This window comes from Somniosus microcephalus, unplaced genomic scaffold (genome assembly GCF_052327205.1).
Source record: "Somniosus microcephalus isolate GS21.2 unplaced genomic scaffold, FLI_Smic_1.0 unresolved_chr2, whole genome shotgun sequence".
In the NCBI taxonomy this organism is placed as follows: Eukaryota; Metazoa; Chordata; class Chondrichthyes; order Squaliformes; family Somniosidae; genus Somniosus; species Somniosus microcephalus.
The window spans coordinates 91,208,360-91,228,489 of NW_028225180.1; the positions used below are offsets into that span (position 1 = coordinate 91,208,360).

At 53.8% G+C, this 20,130-nt stretch overlaps 1 protein-coding gene across 2 annotated transcripts; it reads left to right on the forward strand.

Annotated features, from left to right (window-relative positions):
• The first annotated feature begins 2,000 nt into the window (after positions 1-2,000).
• LOC147093021 (RDS/peripherin-like protein xRDS35) lies at positions 2,001-15,533 on the forward strand. Of its 2 annotated transcripts, XR_015075100.1 has the most exons (4): positions 2,001-3,463; positions 6,555-6,801; positions 7,212-7,356; positions 14,736-14,822. XR_015075100.1 is itself a non-coding variant. In XM_085976352.1 (3 exons), the coding sequence occupies exons 1-3, from the start codon at positions 2,883-2,885 to the stop codon at positions 14,976-14,978; spliced, it is 1,071 nt and encodes a 356-aa protein (XP_085832478.1). In that variant the 5' UTR covers positions 2,005-2,882; the 3' UTR covers positions 14,979-15,533. The 2 variants fall into 2 exon arrangements, 1 of the variants encoding a protein (XP_085832478.1); XM_085976352.1 differs by lacking the exon at positions 7,212-7,356 and having other exon boundaries at positions 2,005-3,463; positions 14,736-15,533.
• The last annotated feature ends 4,597 nt before the right edge of the window (positions 15,534-20,130 follow it).

Consider the following 20,130-nt stretch of genomic DNA (forward strand, 5'->3'; position numbering starts at 1 on the left):
AGCGCCGCACTGTCGGAGGGGCAGTACTGAGGGAGCGCCGCACTGTCGGAGGGGCAGTACTGAGGGAGCGCCGCACTGTCGGAGGGGCAGTACTGAGGGAGCGCCGCACTGTCGGAGGGGCAGTACTGAGGGAGCGCCGCACTGTCGGAGGGGCAGTACTGAGGGAGCGCCGCACTGTCGGAGGGGCAGTACTGAGGGAGCGCCGCACTGTCGGAGGGGCAGTACTGAGGGAGCGCCGCATTGTCGGAGGGGCAGTACTGAGGGAGCGCCGCACTGTCGGAGGGGCAGTACTGAGGGAGCGCCGCACTGTCGGAGGGGCAGTACTGAGGGAGCGCCGCACTGTCGGAGGGGCAGTACTGAGGGAGCGCCGCACTGTCGGAGGGGCAGTACTGAGGGAGCGCCGCACTGTCGGAGGGACAGTACTGAGGGAGCGCCGCACTGTTGGAGGGGCAGTACTGAGGGAGCGCCGGACTGTGGGAGGGGCAGTACTGAGGGAGCTCCGCACTGTCAGAGGGGCAGTACTGAGGGAGCGCAGCGCTGTCGGAGGGGCAATAATGAGGGAGCGCTGCACTGTCGAAGGGGCAGTACTGAGGTAGCGCTGCACTGTCGGAGGGGCAGTACTGAAGGAGCGCTGCACTGTCGGAGCGTCAGTACTGAGGGAACGCTGCACTGCCGGAGGGGCAGTACTGAGTGAGTGCTGCATTGTCGGATGGGCAGTACTGAGGAAGGGCTACACTATCGAAGGGGCAGTACTGAGGGAGCTCTGCACTGTCGGAGGGTCCGTGCTGAGGGAGCGCCGCACTGTCGGAGGGGCAGTACTGAGGGAGCACCGCACTGTCGGAGGGGCAGTACTGAGGGAGCTCCGCACTGTCGGAGCGGCAGTACTGAGGGAGCGCTGCACTGTCGGAGGGGCAGTACTGAGGGAGCGCCGCACTGTCAGAGGGGCAGTACTGAGGGAGCGCTGTACTGTCGGAGGGCCAATACTGAAGGAGCGCTGCACTGTCGAAGGTGCCATCTTTCGGATGAGACGTTAAACCGAGGCCCCGTCTGCTCTCTCAGGTGGACATAAAAGATCCCACGGCCACTATTGGAAGAAGAGCAGGGGGAGTTCTCCCCGGTGTCCTGGGGCCAATATTTATCCCTCAACCAACATCACTAAAACAGATGATCCGGTCATTATCTCATTGCTGTCTGTGGGATCTTGCTGTGTGCAAATTGGCTGCTGCGTTTCCTACATTACAACAGTGACCACACTTCAAAAAAAGTACTTCATTGGCTGTGAAGCGCTTTGGGACATCCTGAGGTGGGGAAAGGCGGGGGAGAAACGCAAGTCCTGTCTTTGTGTTGTTGGCTGATTACAATGATAGACAGAGTGTAAGAACCGAGAATGAACAGAGCGATCCTACAAACAGCCAACAATCCCACTAGGACTGTCTTAACATCTCGAAACCAAACAGAAGCTCGGTCTCTCTGATCCTGACATGTGTCAGTTCTTGGCCCAGCTCCTGTTAACATTATCCGACTCACCGCTGCAAAACTGTAGTTATTGGTCACTGTCATTTAATATGTAAAGTGCAGCAGCGACATCTGCAGGAGGAAGAGGTACTGCAGGCGCCAAGTTTCAGTTCGAAGGCTGGGACATAATCTTAAATGTTTGTCTCTCTTTAGATAAGTAGGAAAGACTCCCATTTCTCCAGCACCTTTCACAGCCTCAGGACATCCCAAAGCGCTTTACAGCCAATGAAGTACTTTTGAAATTCCAGCATCTGCAGTATTTTACTAAAGTACTTTTGAAGTGTGGTCATTGTTGTCATGTAGGAAACACGGCAGCCAATTTGCGCACAGCAAGCTCCCACAAACAGCAATGTGATAATGACCAGATCATCTGTTTTAGTGATGTTGGTTGAGGGATAAATATTGGCCCCAGGACACCGGGGAGAACTCCCCCTGCTCTTCTTCCAATAGTGGCCGTGGGATTTTTTACATCCACCTGAGAGGGCAGATTATTTGGCCATTTATCCCACTGCTGTTTGTGGGAGCTTGCTGTGCGCAAATTGGCTGCTGCGTTTCCTACATTACAGCAGAGGCCGCACTTCAAAAAAAAAGTTCTTCATTGGCTGTGAAGTGTTTTGGGAAGCCCTGAGGTGGTGAGAGGTGCGATATTTTCTTTTCCCCATTCTCCAGGGCGCAGCCAGAATATTATTATTCATTCACTCTCGGGATGTGGGCGTCGCTGGCACAGCCAGCATCTGTTGCCGATCTTTAGTAGCACCGAGCAGGTGGTGATGAGCCTTCTTTGCTTCACAGCGATTTGTTCTTGCAACTGGCTGGCTTGCTGGGCCACTTCAGAGGACAGTCAGAGTCAACCACGTTGGTGTGGGACTGGAGTCACCTATAGGCCCAGACCGGGTGAGGACGGCAGGATTCCTTCCTTCATTACCCGGTTTAACAATTCACTTTCACACATGTGAGCTGGGGCACAGACAGAGGCCGGTGGATTAATACTGTGCACATCACAGGACTATACCATTATAGAATCCTATAAGCGCTGATTAAGCTGTCTCTCAGGTGACATTGAGACTCGAGTTGCTGATTTGGACAATTGTCTCTTGGTTTTTATTGGTGGGGCACGAGTTCTAAATCAGAGCTTTACGACCTGGTAGTTGGGAGATTAGGTTAAACCTTTCTCTCTCATCCAGCGCCACTCCCTGCAGGACACATTACAGCTCAGCGATGGAAGGGCAGGTTTAGGCTGCAGCCATGAAGCCCATCTGATTTGATTGCGTTGCAAACCTCTCTTCCCCACCACTCCCCCCTTCCCCTTTCTGTGTAGAGAGAGAGACTGTAGATTATATCCCAGCGGTGCCGAGACCACCACCGACATGGTCCTGTTGAAAGTGAAATTGACTTTCCAAAAGCGTGTGCAGTTGGCGCAATCCCTATGGATGCTCTGCTGGTTCTCGGTCCTTGCTGGTGTCCTCACCTTCGCCTTGGGAATCTACCTCAAGTGCGAACTCAAGAGACGGAGTGAGGTGATGGACAACACTGACATCCACCTTGTTCCCGACACCCTTATCTTGGTGGGGCTCCTGTCCACGCTCATCAATTTTGGCGGGGTGAAGATGTGCAACGACTCGCTGGACCTGGCCAAATTCCCCCGATGGAAGGGTTACGTGCAGCCCTACCTGCTCTTCTCCTACCTCTTCTCCTTCCTCATGCTGTTTGCCTCGCTCTTGAGCTACTTCATGAGGGGCAACCTGGACGCCTCCCTGAAGATCGGCCTGAAGAACGGAATCCGCTTCTACAAGGACACGGACACCCCAGGCAGGTGCTACCAGAAGAAGACCATAGACCACATCCAGATGGAGTTCCAGTGCTGCGGCAACAACAACTACCGGGACTGGTTTGAGGTGCAGTGGATCAGTAACCGATACCTGGACTTCAACACCAGGGAAGTGAGGGAGTAAGTGCTGACGATGGGTCATCGAGCTGAAACGTTAACTCTGTCTCTCTCTCCACAGATGCTGCCTGACCTGCTGAGTATTTCCAGCATTTTCTGTTTTTATTTTAGTATTGATTTCTGGCATGACTTCTTGTTGTGTCAATATTTCCTTTGGCCTTTCCCTCCCTTGCTTGTATTCCCTCGAGTTTAGAAGATTAAGGGGTGATCTAACTGAGGTGGTTAAAGGATTCGATCGGGTCGAGAGAGAGAAACTATTTCCTCTGGTGGGGGGAGTCCAGAACAAGGGGGCAGAACCTTCAAATTAGAGCCAGGCCGTTCAGGGGTGATGTCAGGAAGCACTTCTTCACACAAAGGGTGGCGGAAATCTGGAACTCTCTCCCCAAAAGAACTGTGAGGCTGGGGGTCAATTGGAAATGTCAAAACTGAGATTGATAGCTTTTTGCTACACAGAATGTACAGCACAGAAACAGGCCATTCGGCCCAACAGGTCTAAGCCGGTGTTTATGCTCCACACGAGCCTCCTCACCCTCTTCGCCTCACCCCATCAGCATAACCTTCTGTTGCTTTCTCCCTAATGTACTTATCTAGCTGCTCCTTAAATGCATCGTTAGGTAAGGATATTAGGGATTATGGAGCAAAGGCGGGTAGATGGAGTTAAGATACAGATCAGCCATGATCTAATTGAATAACGGAGCAGGCTCGAAAGGCCTCCTCCTGTTCCTGTGTAACAGGCTCGAGGGGGCTGATTGGCCTCCTCCTGTTCCTGTGTAACAGGCTCGAGGGGCTGAATGGCCTCCTCCTGTTCCTGTGTAACAGGCTCGAGGGGCTGAATGGCCTCCTCCTGTTCCTGTGTAACAGGCTCGAGGGGCTGAATGGCCTCCTCCTGTTCCTGTGTAACAGGCTCGAGGGGCTGACTGGCCTCCTCCTGTTCCTGTGTACCAGGCTCGAGGGGCTGAATGGCCTCCTCCTGTTCCTGTGTAACAGGCTCGAGGGGCTGAATGGCCTCCTCCTGTTCCTGTGTAACAGGCTCGAGGGGCTGAATGGCCTCCTCCTGTTCCTGTGTAACAGGCTCGAGAGGCTGAATGGCCTCCTCCTGTTCCTGTGTAACAGGCTCGAGGGGCTGAATGGCCTCCTCCTGTTCCTGTGTAACAGGCTCGAGGGGCTGAATGGCCTCCTCCTGTTCCTGTGTAACAGGCTCGAGGGGCTGAATGGCCTCCTCCTGTTCCTGTGTAACAGGCTCGAGGGGCTGAATGGCCTCCTCCTGTTCCTGTGTAACAGGCTCGAGGGGCTGAATGGCCTCCTCCTGTTCCTGTGTAACAGGCTCGAGGGGCTGAATGGCCTCCTCCTGTGTAACAGGCTCGAGGGGCTGAATGGCCTCCTCCTGTTCCTGTGTAACAGGCTCGAGGGGCTGAATGGCCTCCTCCTGTTCCTGTGTAACAGGCTCGAGGGGCTGAATGGCCTCCTCCTGTTCCTGTGTAACAGGCTCGAGAGGCTGAATGGCCTCCTCCTGTTCCTGTGTAACAGGCTCGAGGGGCTGAATGGCCTCCTCCTGTTCCTGTGTAACAGGCTCGAGGGGCTGAATGGTCTCCTCCTGTTCCTGTGTAACAGGCTCGAGGGCCTGAATAGGCCCCCTTCCTGTTCCTGTGTAACAGGCTCGAGGGGCTGAATGGCCTCCTCCTGTTCCTGTGTAACAGGCTCGAGGGGCTGAATGGGCCTCCTCCTGTGTAACAGGCTCGAGGGGCTGAATGGCCTCCTCCTGTTCCTGTGTAACAGGCTTGAAGGGGCTGAATGGCCTCCTGTTCCTGTGTAACAGGCTCAAGGGGCTGAATGGCCTCCTCCTGTTCCTGTGTAACAGACTCAAGGGGCTGAATGGCCTTCTCCTGTGTAACAGGCTCGAGGGGCTGAATGGCCTCCTCCTGATCCTGTGTAACAGGCTCAAGGGGCTGAATGGCCTTCTCCTGTGTAACAGGCTCGAGGGGCTGTATGGCCTCCTCCTGTTCCTGTGTAACAGGCTCAAGGGGCTGAATGGCCTCCTCCTGTTCTTGTGTAACAGGCTCGAGGGGGCTGAATGGGCCTCCTCCTGTTCCTGTGTAACAGGCTCGAGGGGCTGAATGGCCTCCTCCTGTTCCTATGTAACAGGCTCGAGGGGCTGAATGGCCTCCTCCTGTTCCTGTGTAACAGGCTCGAGGGGCTGAATGGGCCTCCTCCTGTGTAACAGGCTCAAGGGGCTGAATGGCCTCCTCCTGTTCCTGTGTAACAGGCTCGAGGGGCTGAATGGGCCTCCTCCTATGTAACAGGCTCGAGGGGCTGAATGGCCTCCTCCTGTTCCTTTGTAACAGGCTTGAGTGGCTGAACGGCCTCCTCCTGTTCCTGTGTAACAGGCTCGAGGGGGCTGAATGGGCCTCCTCCTGTTCCTGTGTAACAGGCTCGAGGGGCTGAGTGGGCCTCCTCCTGTTCCTGTGTAACAGGCTTGAGTGGCTGAATGGCCTTCTCCTGTTCCTGTGTAACAGGCTCGAGGGGCTGAGTGGGCCTCCTCCTGTTCCTGTGTAACAGGCTCGAGGGGCTGAATGGGCCTCCCTCTGCCCCGAGGTTCAGTGTGAATGAATGGGCCTCCTCCTGCCCCTAGGTTCAGTGTGAATGAATGGGCCTCCTCCTGCCCCTAGGTTCAGTGTGAATGAATGGGCCTCCTCCTGCCCCTAGGTTCAGTGTGAATGAATGGGCCTCCTCCTGCCCCTAGGTTCAGTGTGAATGAATGGGCCTCCTCCTGCCCCTAGGTTCAGTGTGAATGAATGGGCCTCCTCTTGCCCCTAGGTTCAGTGCGAATGAATGGGCCTCCCCCTGCCCCTAGGTTCAGTGTGAATGAATGGGCCTCCTCTTGCCCCTAGGTTCAGTGTGAATGAATGGGCCTCCTCCTGCCCCTAGGTTCAGTGTGAATGAATGGGCCTCCTCCTGCCCCTAGGTTCAGTGTGAATGAATGGGCCTCCTCCTGCCCCTAGGTTCAGTGTGAATGAATGGGCCTCCTCTTGCCCCTAGGTTCAGTGTGAATAGCCCCTCCCGCCATGCGACCTGACTCCTCTTGATGTGGTTTCAGCCGTATTAAGAGTAACGTGGATGGCAGGTACCTGATTGACGGCGTCCCGTTCAGCTGCTGCAACCCCAACTCCCCTCGGCCCTGCATCCAGCGGAAAATCACCAACAACTCTGCACACTACAACTACGAGGTCCAGACCGAGGAGCTGAACCTGTGGATGACGGGATGCCGAGAGGCTCTGCTCAGCTACTACACGGGCATGATGGCGACCATCGGAACAAGCGTGCTGCTCTGCTACATCATGCAGGTGAGAACCCGCACCCCCCCTCCGCTGTTTACCCGGCTCGCGTCCACTCCCGTGTCTTCCCGTCAAGTTTCGCTCTTTTCTGGGCTGCAAGCAACGGCCCCATCCCCCAATCCCAGGAGGGGGCAGGGTGCCTTGGGGACCATCCCTGGGTGGCTTGCTCTCGCCATGCCCGGCTCCGGGAGACCTGCCTCTCCTCCTCATGCCTTCCCGCCGGCAGCACGTTGGGGAAGCGGCCGGGAGTTAGATCCCGTCCCGACCCCTCTGTGGGTGGGCTTGTTGTCACGTGTCCGCTTGCCAGATGTTGGGACGGAATCTATCCGTTGGAAGTGCTCGTCCATCAGTGGGAAGGGTTGGGGACAACTCTCCCCATTTCACTGCTTGATCACAAATCAACATTTCGATTTTTTCAGTCTCGGGACGTGGGCGTCGCTGGCAAGGCTGGCATGGATTGCCCAACCCCTGGTTGCCCCTGACTGAGTGTCTCGCTCAGCCACTTCAGAGAGCAGTTAAGAATCAACCACATTGGGTCTGGAGTCACCTATAGGCCCAGACTGGGTAAGGACGGCAGGTTTCCTTCCCGAAAGGGACTTCGGTGACATAGCTGGGTTTATACGACAATCCGGCAGCTTCATGGTCACTTTTCCTGAGACCAGCTTTTTAATTCCAAATTTTTCAAGCTGAATTCGAACTCTCAAACTGCCCATGGTGGGATTCGAACTCACGTTCCGCGGATTACTAGTCTGGTAACATCACCACCACCCTCTAAAGAAAGCAAATCCAAATCCCCCTTTGATGCATTCCTGCTCCTGCCTGTATCCTCACTCATTGCACCGTCTCCGCTCGCAATCATTCCCCACCATTCAATGCTGTCGGGCCTCCTCACCTCCTCTTCATGGGCTTTTCAAACCAAGCTTGGCGTCATCGAACCCACTACTTGCCCTTTACCTCCACTTTTCTCCTCCTCTTTACAACTTTGGTGGTGCCCTGGGTTTGTCAATTAAAAAAAAGAGTGGGTTTGATGTCAGTGAACGTGTTACATTTGCGGGGAAATCCTGACATTCGTCTAAAGCTGATCGGTTTCACGACTTTCAGATAGTAGACGTTGCTAACTTACACAAGGTGACAGGAACAGGAGGAGGCCATTCAGCCCCTCGAGCCTGTTACACAGGAACAGGAGGAGGGCATTCAGCCCCTCGAGCCTGTTACAGAGGAACAGGAGGAGGCCATTCAGCCCCTCGAGCCTGTTGCACAGGAACAGGAGGAGGCCATTCAGCCCCTCGAGCCTGTTACACAGGAACAGGAGGCCGTTCAGCCCCTCGAGCCTGTTACACAGGAACAGGAGGAGGCCATTCAGCCCCTCGAGCCTGTTACACAGGAACAGGAGGAGGGCATTCAGCCCCTCGAGCCTGTTACAGAGGAACAGGAGGAGGCCATTCAGCCCCTCGAGCCTGTTGCACAGGAACAGGAGGAGGCCATTCAGCCCCTCGAGCCTGTTACACAGGAACAGGAGGCCGTTCAGCCCCTCGAGCCTGTTACACAGGAACAGGAGGAGGCCATTCAGCCCCTCGAGCCTGTTACACAGGAACAGGAGGAGGGCATTCAGCCCCTCGAGCCTGTTACAGAGGAACAGGAGGAGGCCATTCAGCCCCTCGAGCCTGTTGCACAGGAACAGGAGGAGGCCATTCAGCCCCTCGAGCCTGTTACACAGGAACAGGAGGCCGTTCAGCCCCTCGAGCCTGTTACACAGGAACAGGAGGAGGCCGTTCAGCCCCTCGAGCCTGTTACACAGGAACATGAGGAGGCCATTCAGCCCCTCGAGCCTGTTACACAGGAACAGGAGGCCATTCAGCCCCTCGAGCCTGTTACACAGGAACAGGAGGAGGCCATTCAGCCCCCTCGAGCCTGTTACACAGGAACAGGAGGAGGCCCATTCAGCCCCTCGAGCCTGTTACACAGAAACAGGAGGAGGCCCATTCAGCCCCTCGAGCCTGTTACACAGGAACAGGAGGAGGCCATTCAGCCCCTCGAGCCTGTTACACAGGAACAGGAGGAGGCCATTCAGCCCCTCGAGCCTGTTACACAGGAACAGGAGGAGGCCCATTCAGCCCCTCGAGCCTGTTACACAGGAACAGGTGGTGGCCATTCAGCCCCTCAAGTCTGTTACGACATAGGTAAAAAGAGGGATGAGGTCCTGCAGCAAGAATTTAGGGAGCTTGGTGAAGGATTAAAGAGCAGGACCTCAAAGGTTGTAATCTCTGGATTACTCCCGGTGCCACGTGCTAGTGGGTATAGGAATAGGAAGATAGAACAGATGAATGCGTGGCTAAAGGGATGGTGCAGGGGGGAGGGCTTTAATTTCCTGGATCACTGGGTCTGCTTCTGGGAAAGGTGGGACTTGTACAAGTCGGACGGTTTACACCTGAACCAGAGGGGAACCAATATCCTTGCGGGGAGGTTTGCTAGCACTGCTGGGGGGGGTTTAAACTAACTTGGCAGGGGGATGGGGTACAGAGTGGAGCTACAGAGGGAAAAACAAGTCAGCTGGGAAGGCAGAACAAATATGTGAAGGCAAAAGGGAATATGGCAGGGCTGGAAGGCATTTATTTTAATGCAAGGAGTCTTGCAAATAAGGTGGATGAACTGAAGTTGTTGTTGAGCACATGGGAGTACGATATTGTTGCTATCACGGAGACATGGTTGAGGGAGGGTCAGGACTGGCAGCTCAATATTCCGGGGTATAGAATCTTCAGGCGAGACAGAGGGGGGTGTAAAAGGGGAGGGGGTGTTGCAATATTAATTAAGGAGTCAATTACTGCTGTAAGGAGGGATGATATATTAGCGGGTTCCTCTAATGAGGCCTTATGGGTAGAACTTAAAAACAAAAAGGGGGCAAGCACTTTGCTGGGAGTGTACTATAGGCCCCCAAGCAGTCAGGGGGAGATAGAGGAACAGATATGTCGGCAAATCTCAGAGAAGTGTGAAAATAATAGGGTAATAATAGTGGGGGATTTCAACTTCCCCAATATAAATTGGGATAGTCAGAGTGTGAAAGGCTTAGAGGGTGCAGAATTCTTAAAGTGCATCCAGGAGAGCTTTTTGAGCCAACATGTAGAAAGTCCTACAAGAGAGGGGGCGGTACTGGACCTAATTCTGGGGAATGTAGCCGGGCAAGTGGTGGAAGTGTCAGTAGGAGAGCATTTTGGCGACAGTGACCATAATTCGGTGAGATTTAAGGTGGTCATGGAAAAAGACAAAGACGGCCCGGAAATAAGGGTTCTAAATTGGGGGAAGGCCGATTTTAATATGATAAGGCAGGATCTGGCCAAAGTGGACTGGGAGCAGCTACTTATAGGAAAATCCACATCAAAACAGTGGGAGACTTTCAGAAGGGAAATAGAGAGAGTACAACGCCAACATGTTCCTGTAAAGGTCAAGGGTGGGACCAACAAGCAAAGGGAACCTTGGATGACAAGGGATATACAAAAATGCATTAGAAATAAAAGGGGGGCTTTTGGCAGTTACAAAAGACTAAAGACGGAAGAAGCCCTAGAGGAGTATAAAAAGTGCAGGGGCATACTTAAAAAAGAAATTAGGAGGGCGAGGAGGGGCCATGAAATAACACTGGCGAGCAAAATAAAGGAAAATCCTAAGATGTTTTATAAGTATATTAAGGGCAAGAGGATAACCAGGGAAAGGGTAGGGCCCATTAGGGACCAAAGTGGCAATCTGTGTGTAGAGCCAGATGATGTAGGCGGGGTTTTAAATGAATTTTTTGCATCTGTGTTCACTATGGAGAAAGACGATGCGGACATAGAAATCGGGCAAGGGGACTGTGACATACTTGAACATATTAGCATCGAGAGGGAGGAGGTGCTAGCGGTTTTAGCAGGCCAAAAAGTGGATAAATCCCCAGGCCCGGACGAGATGTATCCCAGGCTGCTGTGGGAGGCAAAGGAGGAGATTGCAGGGGCTCTGACACAAATTTTCAGAACCTCTCTGGCCACAGGGGATGTACCAGAGGACTGGAGAACAGCTAATGTAGTACCATTATACAAGAAGGGTAGCAGGGATAAACCAGGGAATTACAGGCCAGTGAGCCTAACATCTGTGGTAGGGAAATTATTGGAAAAAATTCTGAGGGACAAAATTAGTCTCCACTTGGAGAGGCAAGGATTAATCGGGGATAGTCAGCATGGCTTTGTCAAGGGTAAATCATGTCTGACAAATCTGATTGAATTTTTCGAGGGGGTGACTAGGGGGGTGGATGAGGGAAATGCTGTGGATGTGGTTTACATGGACTTCAGTAAAGCTTTTGACAAAGTCCCGCATAGGAGACTGGTCAAGAAGGTAAGAGCCCATGGGATCCAGGGTGCCTTGGCGCGTTGGATCCTAAACTGGCTGAGTGGCAGGAGGCAGAGGGTGATGGTCGAAGGTTGCTTTTGTGACTGGAAGCCTGTGTCCAGTGGGGTACCTCAGGGATCGGTGCTGGGTCCCTTGTTGTTTGTGATCTACATAAATGATTTGGATGAGAATGTAAAAGGTATGATCAGTAAGTTCGCAGATGACACGAAAATTGGTGGGGTGGTAAATTGCGAGGAGGAAAGCCTCAGGCTACAGGACGATATAAACGGGTTGGTCAGATGGGCGGAAAAGTGGCAAATGGAATTTAACCCTGAAAAGTGCGAGGTGATGCATTTTGGACGGACAAATAAGGCAAGGGAATACACAATGAGTGGTAGGACCCTAGGAAGTACAGAGGGTCAGAGGGACCTTGGTGTACATGTACATAGATCCCTGAAGGCAGCGGAACAGGTAGATAAGGTGGTTAAAAAGGCATATGGGATACTTGCCTTCATTAGCCGAGGCATAGAATATAAGAGCAGGGAGGTTATGATGGAGCTGTACAAAACGCTGGTGAGGCCACAGCTGGAGTACTGTGTGCAGTTCTGGTCACCTCACTATAGGAAGGATGTGATTGCTTTGGAGAGGGTGCAGAGAAGATTCACCAGGATGTTACCTGGGATGGAGCGCCTCAGCTATGAAGAAAGACTAAACAGGCTGGGGTTGTTTTCCTTGGAGCAAAGAAGGCTGAGGGGGGACCTGATTGAGGTGTACAAAATGATGAGGGGCATAGATAGGGTAGACAAAGAGGAACTTTTCCCCTTAGTAGGGAGGTCAATAACAAGGGGGCATAGATTCAGGGTAAGGGGCAGGAGATTTAGAGGGGATTTGAGGAGGAACTTTTTCACCCAGAGGGTGGTTGGAATGTGGAACTCAATGCCTAAAAGGGTGGTAGAGGCAGAAACCCTCACAACATTCAAGAAGCATTTGGATGAGCACTTGAAATGCCATTGCATACAAGGCTATGGACCAAATGCTGGAAAATGGGATTAGACTGGACAGGGATGGATGGGCGGCGCAGACACGATGGGCCGAAGGGCCTCTTTCTGTGCTGTAAAACTCTATGACTCTATGGCCTAGAAATTGGGTTCTGGTCTTGCCAGGGCTGTAGCGCCAGAAAGTTTGCGCCAGCGGTAATGCGGCAGCACCCGACGAAAATTCGGGTGCGCCGGGCCCAGACGGCGGCGGGCGCTAAAACCCTCCTTTAGCGCCTCAAAACGGGCGTGAACTTGGGTTTCCCGGCGCTAATCCCCCGCTGCGGCACCCGATGCGGTGCGGCAGGCGGGGGAACTGCAGGCCTCCTCCTCCTGTTAAGGAGGAGCTGCCTGCAGCCGACAACTGTCCGGCGGATTGACCCGACATCTGAGCCCGGCACCTCGGGGAAGTGCCGGGCTCGCATGAGACACTGATCAGGGCCGCGGGGGGGGAATGCAGGAGTCCGGGAAGGGAGGTGCGGGCAGGCGGTCGCCGGGAACGCGGCCGGCCGCCGCTCCACCTTTATGCGCCGGCGCACACTGGGGGAAGACTCTGTTGCCAGAGTCTTAGTTGCGCCTGCCACGGGCGAGGCGGGCGCAACTGAATTTCGGCTTGGGGCCGGGTTACCATGGCAACCGGGACGCTGCGCACACCGATGACGTCATCGGTGCCGGCGCAGCGCTACCGGTCTACCGCCGCGGAAGGGCCCCAGGCAATTTAGGAACCGGCGCCAATTGCAGCGCTAGGCCCTCTAGCGCCGCTAAATCGGTGCTAAGGGCACTGAATTTCTCGGCCTAAGACTCTATGACAGGAACAGGAGGAGGCCATTCAGCCCCTCGAGCCTGTTACACAGGAACAGGAGGAGGCCGTTCAGCCCCCTCGAGCCTGTTACACAGGAACAGGAGGAGGCCGTTCAGCCCCCTCGAGCCTGTTACACAGGAACAGGAGGAGGCCATTCAGCCCCCTCGAGCCTGTTACACAGGAACAGGAGGAGACCATTCAGCCCCTCGAACCTGTTCTGCCATTCAATTAGATCATGGCTGATCTGTTCCTCAACTCCATCACCCCACCTTGGTTCCGTATCCGGCGATACTCTTACCAACAAAAATCTATCAATCTCGGTTTTGAGATTTTTCAATTGACCCCCAGCCTCAACAGCTTTTTGGGGGAGAGAGTTCCAGATTTCCACCACCCTTTGTGTGAAGAAGTGTTTCCTGACATCACCCCTGAACGGCCTGGCTTTAATTTGAAGGTTCTGCCCCCTTGTTCTGGACTCCCCCCACCAGAGGAAATAGTTTCTCTCTCTCGACCCGATCGAATCCTTTAATCATCTTAAACACCTCGATCAGATCACCACTTAATCTTCTAAACTCGAGGGAATACAAGCCCAGTCTGTGCAACCTGTCCTCGTAATTTAACCCTTTTAGCCCCGGTATTGTTCTGGTGAATCTGCGCTGCCCCCCCTCCGAGGCCAGTATATCCGTCCTGAGGTGCGGGGCCCAGAACTGAACACAGTTACTCCAGATGGGGTCTAACCTGAGCTTTATATAAATTGTAACATCACTTCCAGCGTTTGTATTCCAGCCCCCTGAGATAAAGGCCAAGATTCCCTGAGCTTTTTTTGATTACTTCTTGTACCTGTCTGTTGGCTTCGAGCACATGGACACCCGAATCTCTTTGCTCTTCCACAGCTCCAAGTCTCTCACCATGGAGAAAATATTCCAATTTATCTTTCTCAGATCCAAAGTGGATGGCCCCACGACTGTGGGGGCTGCACTCTGAGCTCTTTCCCTGGGCCTCTCCATTGTTCTTTCCAGCAGATTTGATGTACAGGTCTCTCCAGGCCGAGATTCAAGGCTGCAATGAGCAGGGTGTGGATGGAGAGCAAGATCGACCCTCCCCTTTAAGAACTGGCCGGTGCCAGTGTGTCTGTGTTCCATTGCTGACTGACATCACATGAGCTTCGCCAGCGCTCTGAGGTAGCGCCTCGCTCCTCGGCCTTTGCGCCTTAAGACAGGTGTGTAGCGCCTGATTTAGCGCTCCAATCACCTCCAGGGGCGATAGAAGCCAAGTTTGCTGTCGGAGGCGATAATTAGCGCCAGGCGCTAATCTTTGCGCCCGGCCGATAATCGCGCCCCAAACGGGGCGATACTGAATTCCCCCCGCCATATCCCTTCATCCAAGTCATTGATAAATATGGTGAAAAGCTGGGGCCCCGGTACAGACCCCTGGGTGACACCACTTGTCACACCCAACAATCAGCGAGCGAACCTTTTATCCCTGCTCTCTGTCTCCTATCTCCCAAAGCGGGAAAGTGGAGTTGAGGCCAAGATTGGATCAGCCATGATCTTATTGAATGGCGGAGCAGGCTCGAGGGGCCGATTGGCCGACTCCTGCTCCTTATGTTCTTACGTTCAGCCAATTACTGGCCCACGTCACCAGGTTACCCCCATGTGTAGCCCACTCCACCCCGCCATTGGTGAGAGGTAGATTATTCTGCTGCTGTATTGTGAAGCTCTGACGCCGGGGGGTCTTGTTTATTTTGTGTGTGTGTGTAGCTCGGTGTGCTGACTGGACTGCGCTACCTGAGCACAGCCACGGAGGCTGTCGAGGGGCAGGAGAATCCCGAGTGCGACTCCGAGGGCTACCTGCTGGAGAAGGGACCGATGGAGACGGTCTGTGCCACTGTCGAGGCAGTGAAGGCCATGTTCTCCTTCAACAAGGTGCAGACACAGACGGAGCTGGCGGCAACCGAGGCGGCAACCGCGGTGACAACAGAAGAGAAAAAAACGGATAAATAGACATTTTCCAACCGGGAGAAGCGCCGGCCTGGGTAACGCAAGTTACAGAGGCGACTAATCGGACGTAGCTGACGCTTAATGTTGAATCTCCCTTCGTTTGATTTCAGGCAACCTTCACCCAGCATCGCCCCGCTCGCTGCTCGGGGGTGGGAGTGACGCTTAACCCTAGCGGCCCTCTACCCAACCCCGGTCCCCCCGCCTCAGGCCCATGCACAGGGACCCCGCTTCCCGAACCCTCTACCCAACCCCGGTCCCCCTGCCTCAGGCCCATGCACAGGGACCCCGCTTCCCAAACACAGGCTCTTCCCTCACATAGGCTTTTACCAACACTAACACTTGACCTGGATGCTGAGTGTTGCAGTGTTAGCACCTGACCTTTCGCCCCCCTGGCTCCTGGGTTCAAATCCACACCTCGGGTTACCAACTCTGGCTGGGCGTATTCCTGGAGGGTTTCATCGCATGACCTCCCGGCTCGCCCACTAAAACATCCTTTTCCCCCCACCTCCAATATCTGTACAACTAATAAACGAAAGTGTTCAAAGAAATTGAATAAAACTCCGAACTGCCCCTCTGAATTTTTTCCTGGTTTTTGCTCGTAGCAGTGGCCGGGAGATTAATCTTCACTTCCTGGAAACTCCAGGGCATTCCTGGAGGGTTGGCGACCCTGAGGTGCACCTTCAGCAAGAAGGCCGAAGCCTTTTCCGACGTTCAAAATGGCTGCCTGGATGACCAGTGGTACAACTGAAATGGCTTCCCTCAGCCTGAGAAAGCGGGTGAAAGGCTAAAGAGGGAAAGTTTCCTCGGATGGGACTCTGTGCAGCGTTAACTCTGTGTTAGGTTCTCTGTAGGTCTGCTCCCAAACTATGCACTGTAGCCATAACTCGATAAACCAAAGCAAGAAAGACAACCTTGAAATAAACGTCAAGAATCTTATTTATCAAAACATTTTGGGATAAAACGCAGGTCCCTCAACAACAACTTGTATTTATATAGCGCCTTTAACGTAGTGAAACGTCCCAGGGCGCTTCACAGGAGCGATTATCAGACAGAATCTGACCCCGAGCCACATCAGGAGATATTGGGACAGGAAACCAAAAGCTTGGTCAAAGAGGTCGGTTTTAAGGAGCGTCTTAAAGGAGGAGAGAGAGGCGGAGAGGTTTAGGGAGGGAATTCCAGAGCTCGGGGGCGCAGGCAGCTGAACGCACGGCCGCCAATGGTGGAGCGATGGAAATCGGGGGGATGCTCAAGAGGCCAGAATTGGAGGAGCGCAGAAATCTCGGAGGGTTGTAGGGCTGGAGCAGGTTACAGAGATAGGGAGGGTTGTAGGGCTGGAGGAGGTTACAGAGATAGGGAGGGTTGTAGGGGCTGGAGGAGGTTACAGAGATAGGGAGGATTGTAGGGCTGGAGGAGGTTACAGAGATAGGGAGGATTGTAGGGACTGGAGGAGGTGATAGAGATAGGGAGGGTTGTAGGGGCTGGAGGAGGTTACAGAGATAGGGAGGGTTGTAGGGGCTGGAGGAGGTTACAGAGATAGGGAGGGTTGTGGAGCTGGAGGAGGTTACAGAGATAGGGAGGGTTGTGGAGCTGGAGGAGGTTACAGAGATAGGGAGCGTTGTAGGGGCTGGAGGAGGTTACAGAGATAGGGAGGGTTGTAGGGGCTGGAGGAGGTTACAGAGATAGGGAGCGTTGTAGGGGCTGGAGGAGGTTACAGAGATAGGGAGGGTTGTAGGGGCTGGAGGAGGTTACAGAGATAGGGAGGGTTGTAGGGCTGGAGGAGGTTACAGAGATAGGGAGGGTTGTAGGGACTGGAGGAGGTGATAGAGATAGGGAGGGTTGTAGGGGCTGGAGGAGGTTACAGAGATAGGGAGGGTTGTAGGGGCTGGAGGAGGTAACAGAGATAGGGAGGGTTGTGGAGCTGGAGGAGGTTACAGAGATAGGGAGGGTTGTGGAGCTGGAGGAGGTTACAGAGATAGGGAGGGTTGTAGGGGCTGGAGGAGGTTACAGAGATAGGGAGGGTTGTAGGGCTGGAGGAGGTTACAGAGATAGGGAGCGTTGTAGGGGCTGGAGGAGGTTACAGAGATAGGGAGCGTTGTAGGGGCTGGAGGAGGTTACATAGATAGGGAGCGTTGTAGGGGCTGGAGGAGGTTACAGAGACAGGGAGGGTTGTAGGGGCTGGAGGAGGTTACAGAGATAGGGAGGGTTGTAAGGCTGGAGGAGGTTACAGAGATAGGGAGGGTTGTAGGGCTGGAGGAGGTTACAGAGATAGGGAGGGTTGTAGGGCTGGAGGAGGTTACAGAGATAGGGAGGGGTTGTAGGGCTGGAGGAGGTTACAGAGACGGGGAGGGTTGTAGGGGCTGGAGGAGGTTACAGAGATAGGGAGGGTTGTAGGGCTGGAGGAGGTTACAGAGATAGGGAGGGTTGTAGGGGCTGGAGGAGGTTACAGAGATAGGGAGGGTTGTAGGGGCTGGAGGAGGTTACAGAGATAGGGAGGGTTGTGGAGCTGGAGGAGGGTACAGAGATAGGGAGGGTTGTAGGGGCTGGAGGAGGTTACAGAGATAGGGAGGGTTGTAGGGCTGGAGGAGGTTACAGAGATAGGGAGGGTTGTAGGGGGCTGGAGGAGGTTACAGAGATAGGGAGGGTTGTAGGGGCTGGAGGAGGTTACAGAGATAGGGAGTGTTGAGGGGCTGGAGGAGGTTACAGAGATAGGGAGGGTTGCAGGGCTGGAGGAGGTTACAGAGATAGGGAGGGTTGTAGGGGGCTGGAGGAGGTTACAGAGATAGGGAGGGTTGTAGGGGCTGGAGGAGGTTACAGAGATAGGGAGTGTTGAGGGGCTGGAGGAGGTTACAGAGATAGGGAGGGTTGTAGGGCTGGAGGAGGTTACAGAGATAGGGAGGGTTGTGGAGCTGGAGAAGGGTACAGAGATAGGGAGCGTTGTAGGGGCTGGAGGAGGTTACAGAGACAGGGAGGATTGTAGGGCTGGAGGAGGTTACAGAGATAGGGAGGGGTGTAGGGGCTGGAGGAGGTTACAGAGATAGGGAGGGTTGTAGGGCTGGAGGAGGTTACAGAGATAGGGAGGGTTGTAGGGGCTGGAGGAGGTTACAGTGATAGGGAGGGGTGTAGGGGCTGGAGGAGGTTACAGAGATAGGGAGGGTTGTAGGGGCTGGAGGAGGTTACAGAGATAGGGAGGGTTGTAGGGGCTGGAGGAGGTTACAGTGATAGGGAGGGGTGTAGGGGCTGGAGGAGGTTACAGAGATAGGGAGGGGAGAGGCAATGGAGGGATTTGAACACCAGGAGGAGAATTTTAAATTTGAGCCGTTACTGGACCGGGAGCCAATGTAGGGCAGTGAGCACAGGGGGTGATGGGTGAACGGGACTGGGTGTGAGTTAGGACACGGGGCAGTGAGCACAGGGGGTGATGGGTGAACGGGACTGGGTGCGAGTTAGGACACGGGGCAGTGAGCACAGGGAGTGATGGGTGAACGGGACTGTGTGTGAGTTAGGACAAGGGGCAGTGAGCACAGGGGGTGATGGGTGAACGGGACTGGGTGCGAGTTAGGACACGGGGCAGTGAGCACAGGGGGTGATGGGTGAACGGGACTGGGTGTGAGTTAGGACACGGGGCAGTGAGCACAGGGGGTGATGGGTGAACGGGACTGGGTGTGAGTTAGGACACGGGGCAGTGAGCGCAGGGGGTGATGGGTGAACGGGACTGGGTGTGAGTTAGGACACGGGGCAGTGAGCACAGGGGGTGATGGGTGAACGGGACTGGGTACGACTGAAGACACGGGCAGCAGGGTTTAAATGCCTTTCATGACAGTACCTTTGCTACTATTTTAGCGAACCGGTGCGGGATCGCTGGTATAAGAGAGAATCATCCAGTTACTGAGTGCAGCAGGGTAAAGACGTTTATTGACCTCGCTCAATAGTTTATAAGCCTAGGCATCATTATCCACAGCACTTGGTTAGTTATTTACAGCAACCTGACCCTTTCAGGCAGCTAATCCATTTAACTAATGCTGAGCGGGTCAGTCTGGGTTAATCCGTTTCCACTGCCGAGCTTATCTTGATTCAGACCCGGGTTTTGTGCTCCAATTGTACGAAATTCAAACCAGGCGTCTGCGGGAACCTCAGGAGTTAAAGAAAGACGGACTCGCGTTTCTCCTGCGCCTTTCCCCACCTCAGGACCTCCCAAAGCGCTTCACAGCCAACGAAGTACCTTTTTTGAAGTGTGGGCACTGTTGTAATGTTGGAAACGCGGCAGCCAATTTGCGCACAGCAAGCTCCCACAAACAGCAATGTGATAATGTCCAGATCATCTGTTTTAGTGATGTTGGTTGAGGGATAAATATTGGCCCCAGGACACCTTGGATGAGATGTTAAACCGAGGCCCCGTCTGCTCTCTCAGGTGGCTGTAAAAGATCCCACGGCCACTATTGGGAGAAGAGCAGGGGGAGTTCTCCCCGGTGTCCTGGGGCCAATATTTATCCCTCAACCAACATCACTAAAAAACACTAATACAGAAAGAAAATACTGCAGATGCTGGAAATCTGAAATAAAAACAGAAAGTGCTGGATGTTGTGTATGTAACCTGTTCCACCTTAAGAGAGCTTAAGCCTGTTCCACCTTAAGAGATGTACTACTTTCTCAGGCTGCTGTAGACGTAATACCGGGGGTGAACACACCGGTATATAAGCACTGTGCAGTAATCTTGTATTCAGAATAGTCCCTACCTCCAACCAGTAAAGACCTGTTTTTGATTGTTATTAATTAGTCTGTGTCTTAATTAACTAGATAACTCACAGATTTAATACTGGAGATACTCAGCAGGTCAGGCAGCGTCTGTGAAGAGAGAAACAGAGTTAACGTTTCAGGTCGATGGCCTTTCGTCAGAACTGGAAAAAAGCAGGAAATGGAACAGATTTTTAAGCAAGTGTAGGGGCTGGGAAAGGGGGGAGGGGATGAAAGAACTAAAGGGAAGGTCTGTGATAGGATGGAAGGCAGGAGAGGTGAAGAGACACTGAGAGATATTCAAGGCGAGAGGAGATGGTAATGGGACAGGTTAATAAACAAAGGATGGCTCGAGATGAAGTGTGAATTGTGCTGGCAGAATGGAGGGCAGCTGCCCTGTGGGGGGGAACAACAGAACAACAGT

Bases quoted from the DNA above. Each gene is read 5' to 3' on its own strand.
- LOC147093021 (XM_085976352.1), top strand. From the start codon at position 2,883: ATGGTCCTGTTGAAAGTGAAATTGACTTTCCAAAAGCGTGTGCAGTTG. The intron at 3,464-6,554 runs GTAAGTGCTGAC...ATGTGGTTTCAG, and splicing joins AACACCAGGGAAGTGAGGGA to CCGTATTAAGAGTAACGTGG. The intron at 6,802-14,735 runs GTGAGAACCCGC...GTGTGTGTGTAG, and splicing joins TGCTCTGCTACATCATGCAG to CTCGGTGTGCTGACTGGACT.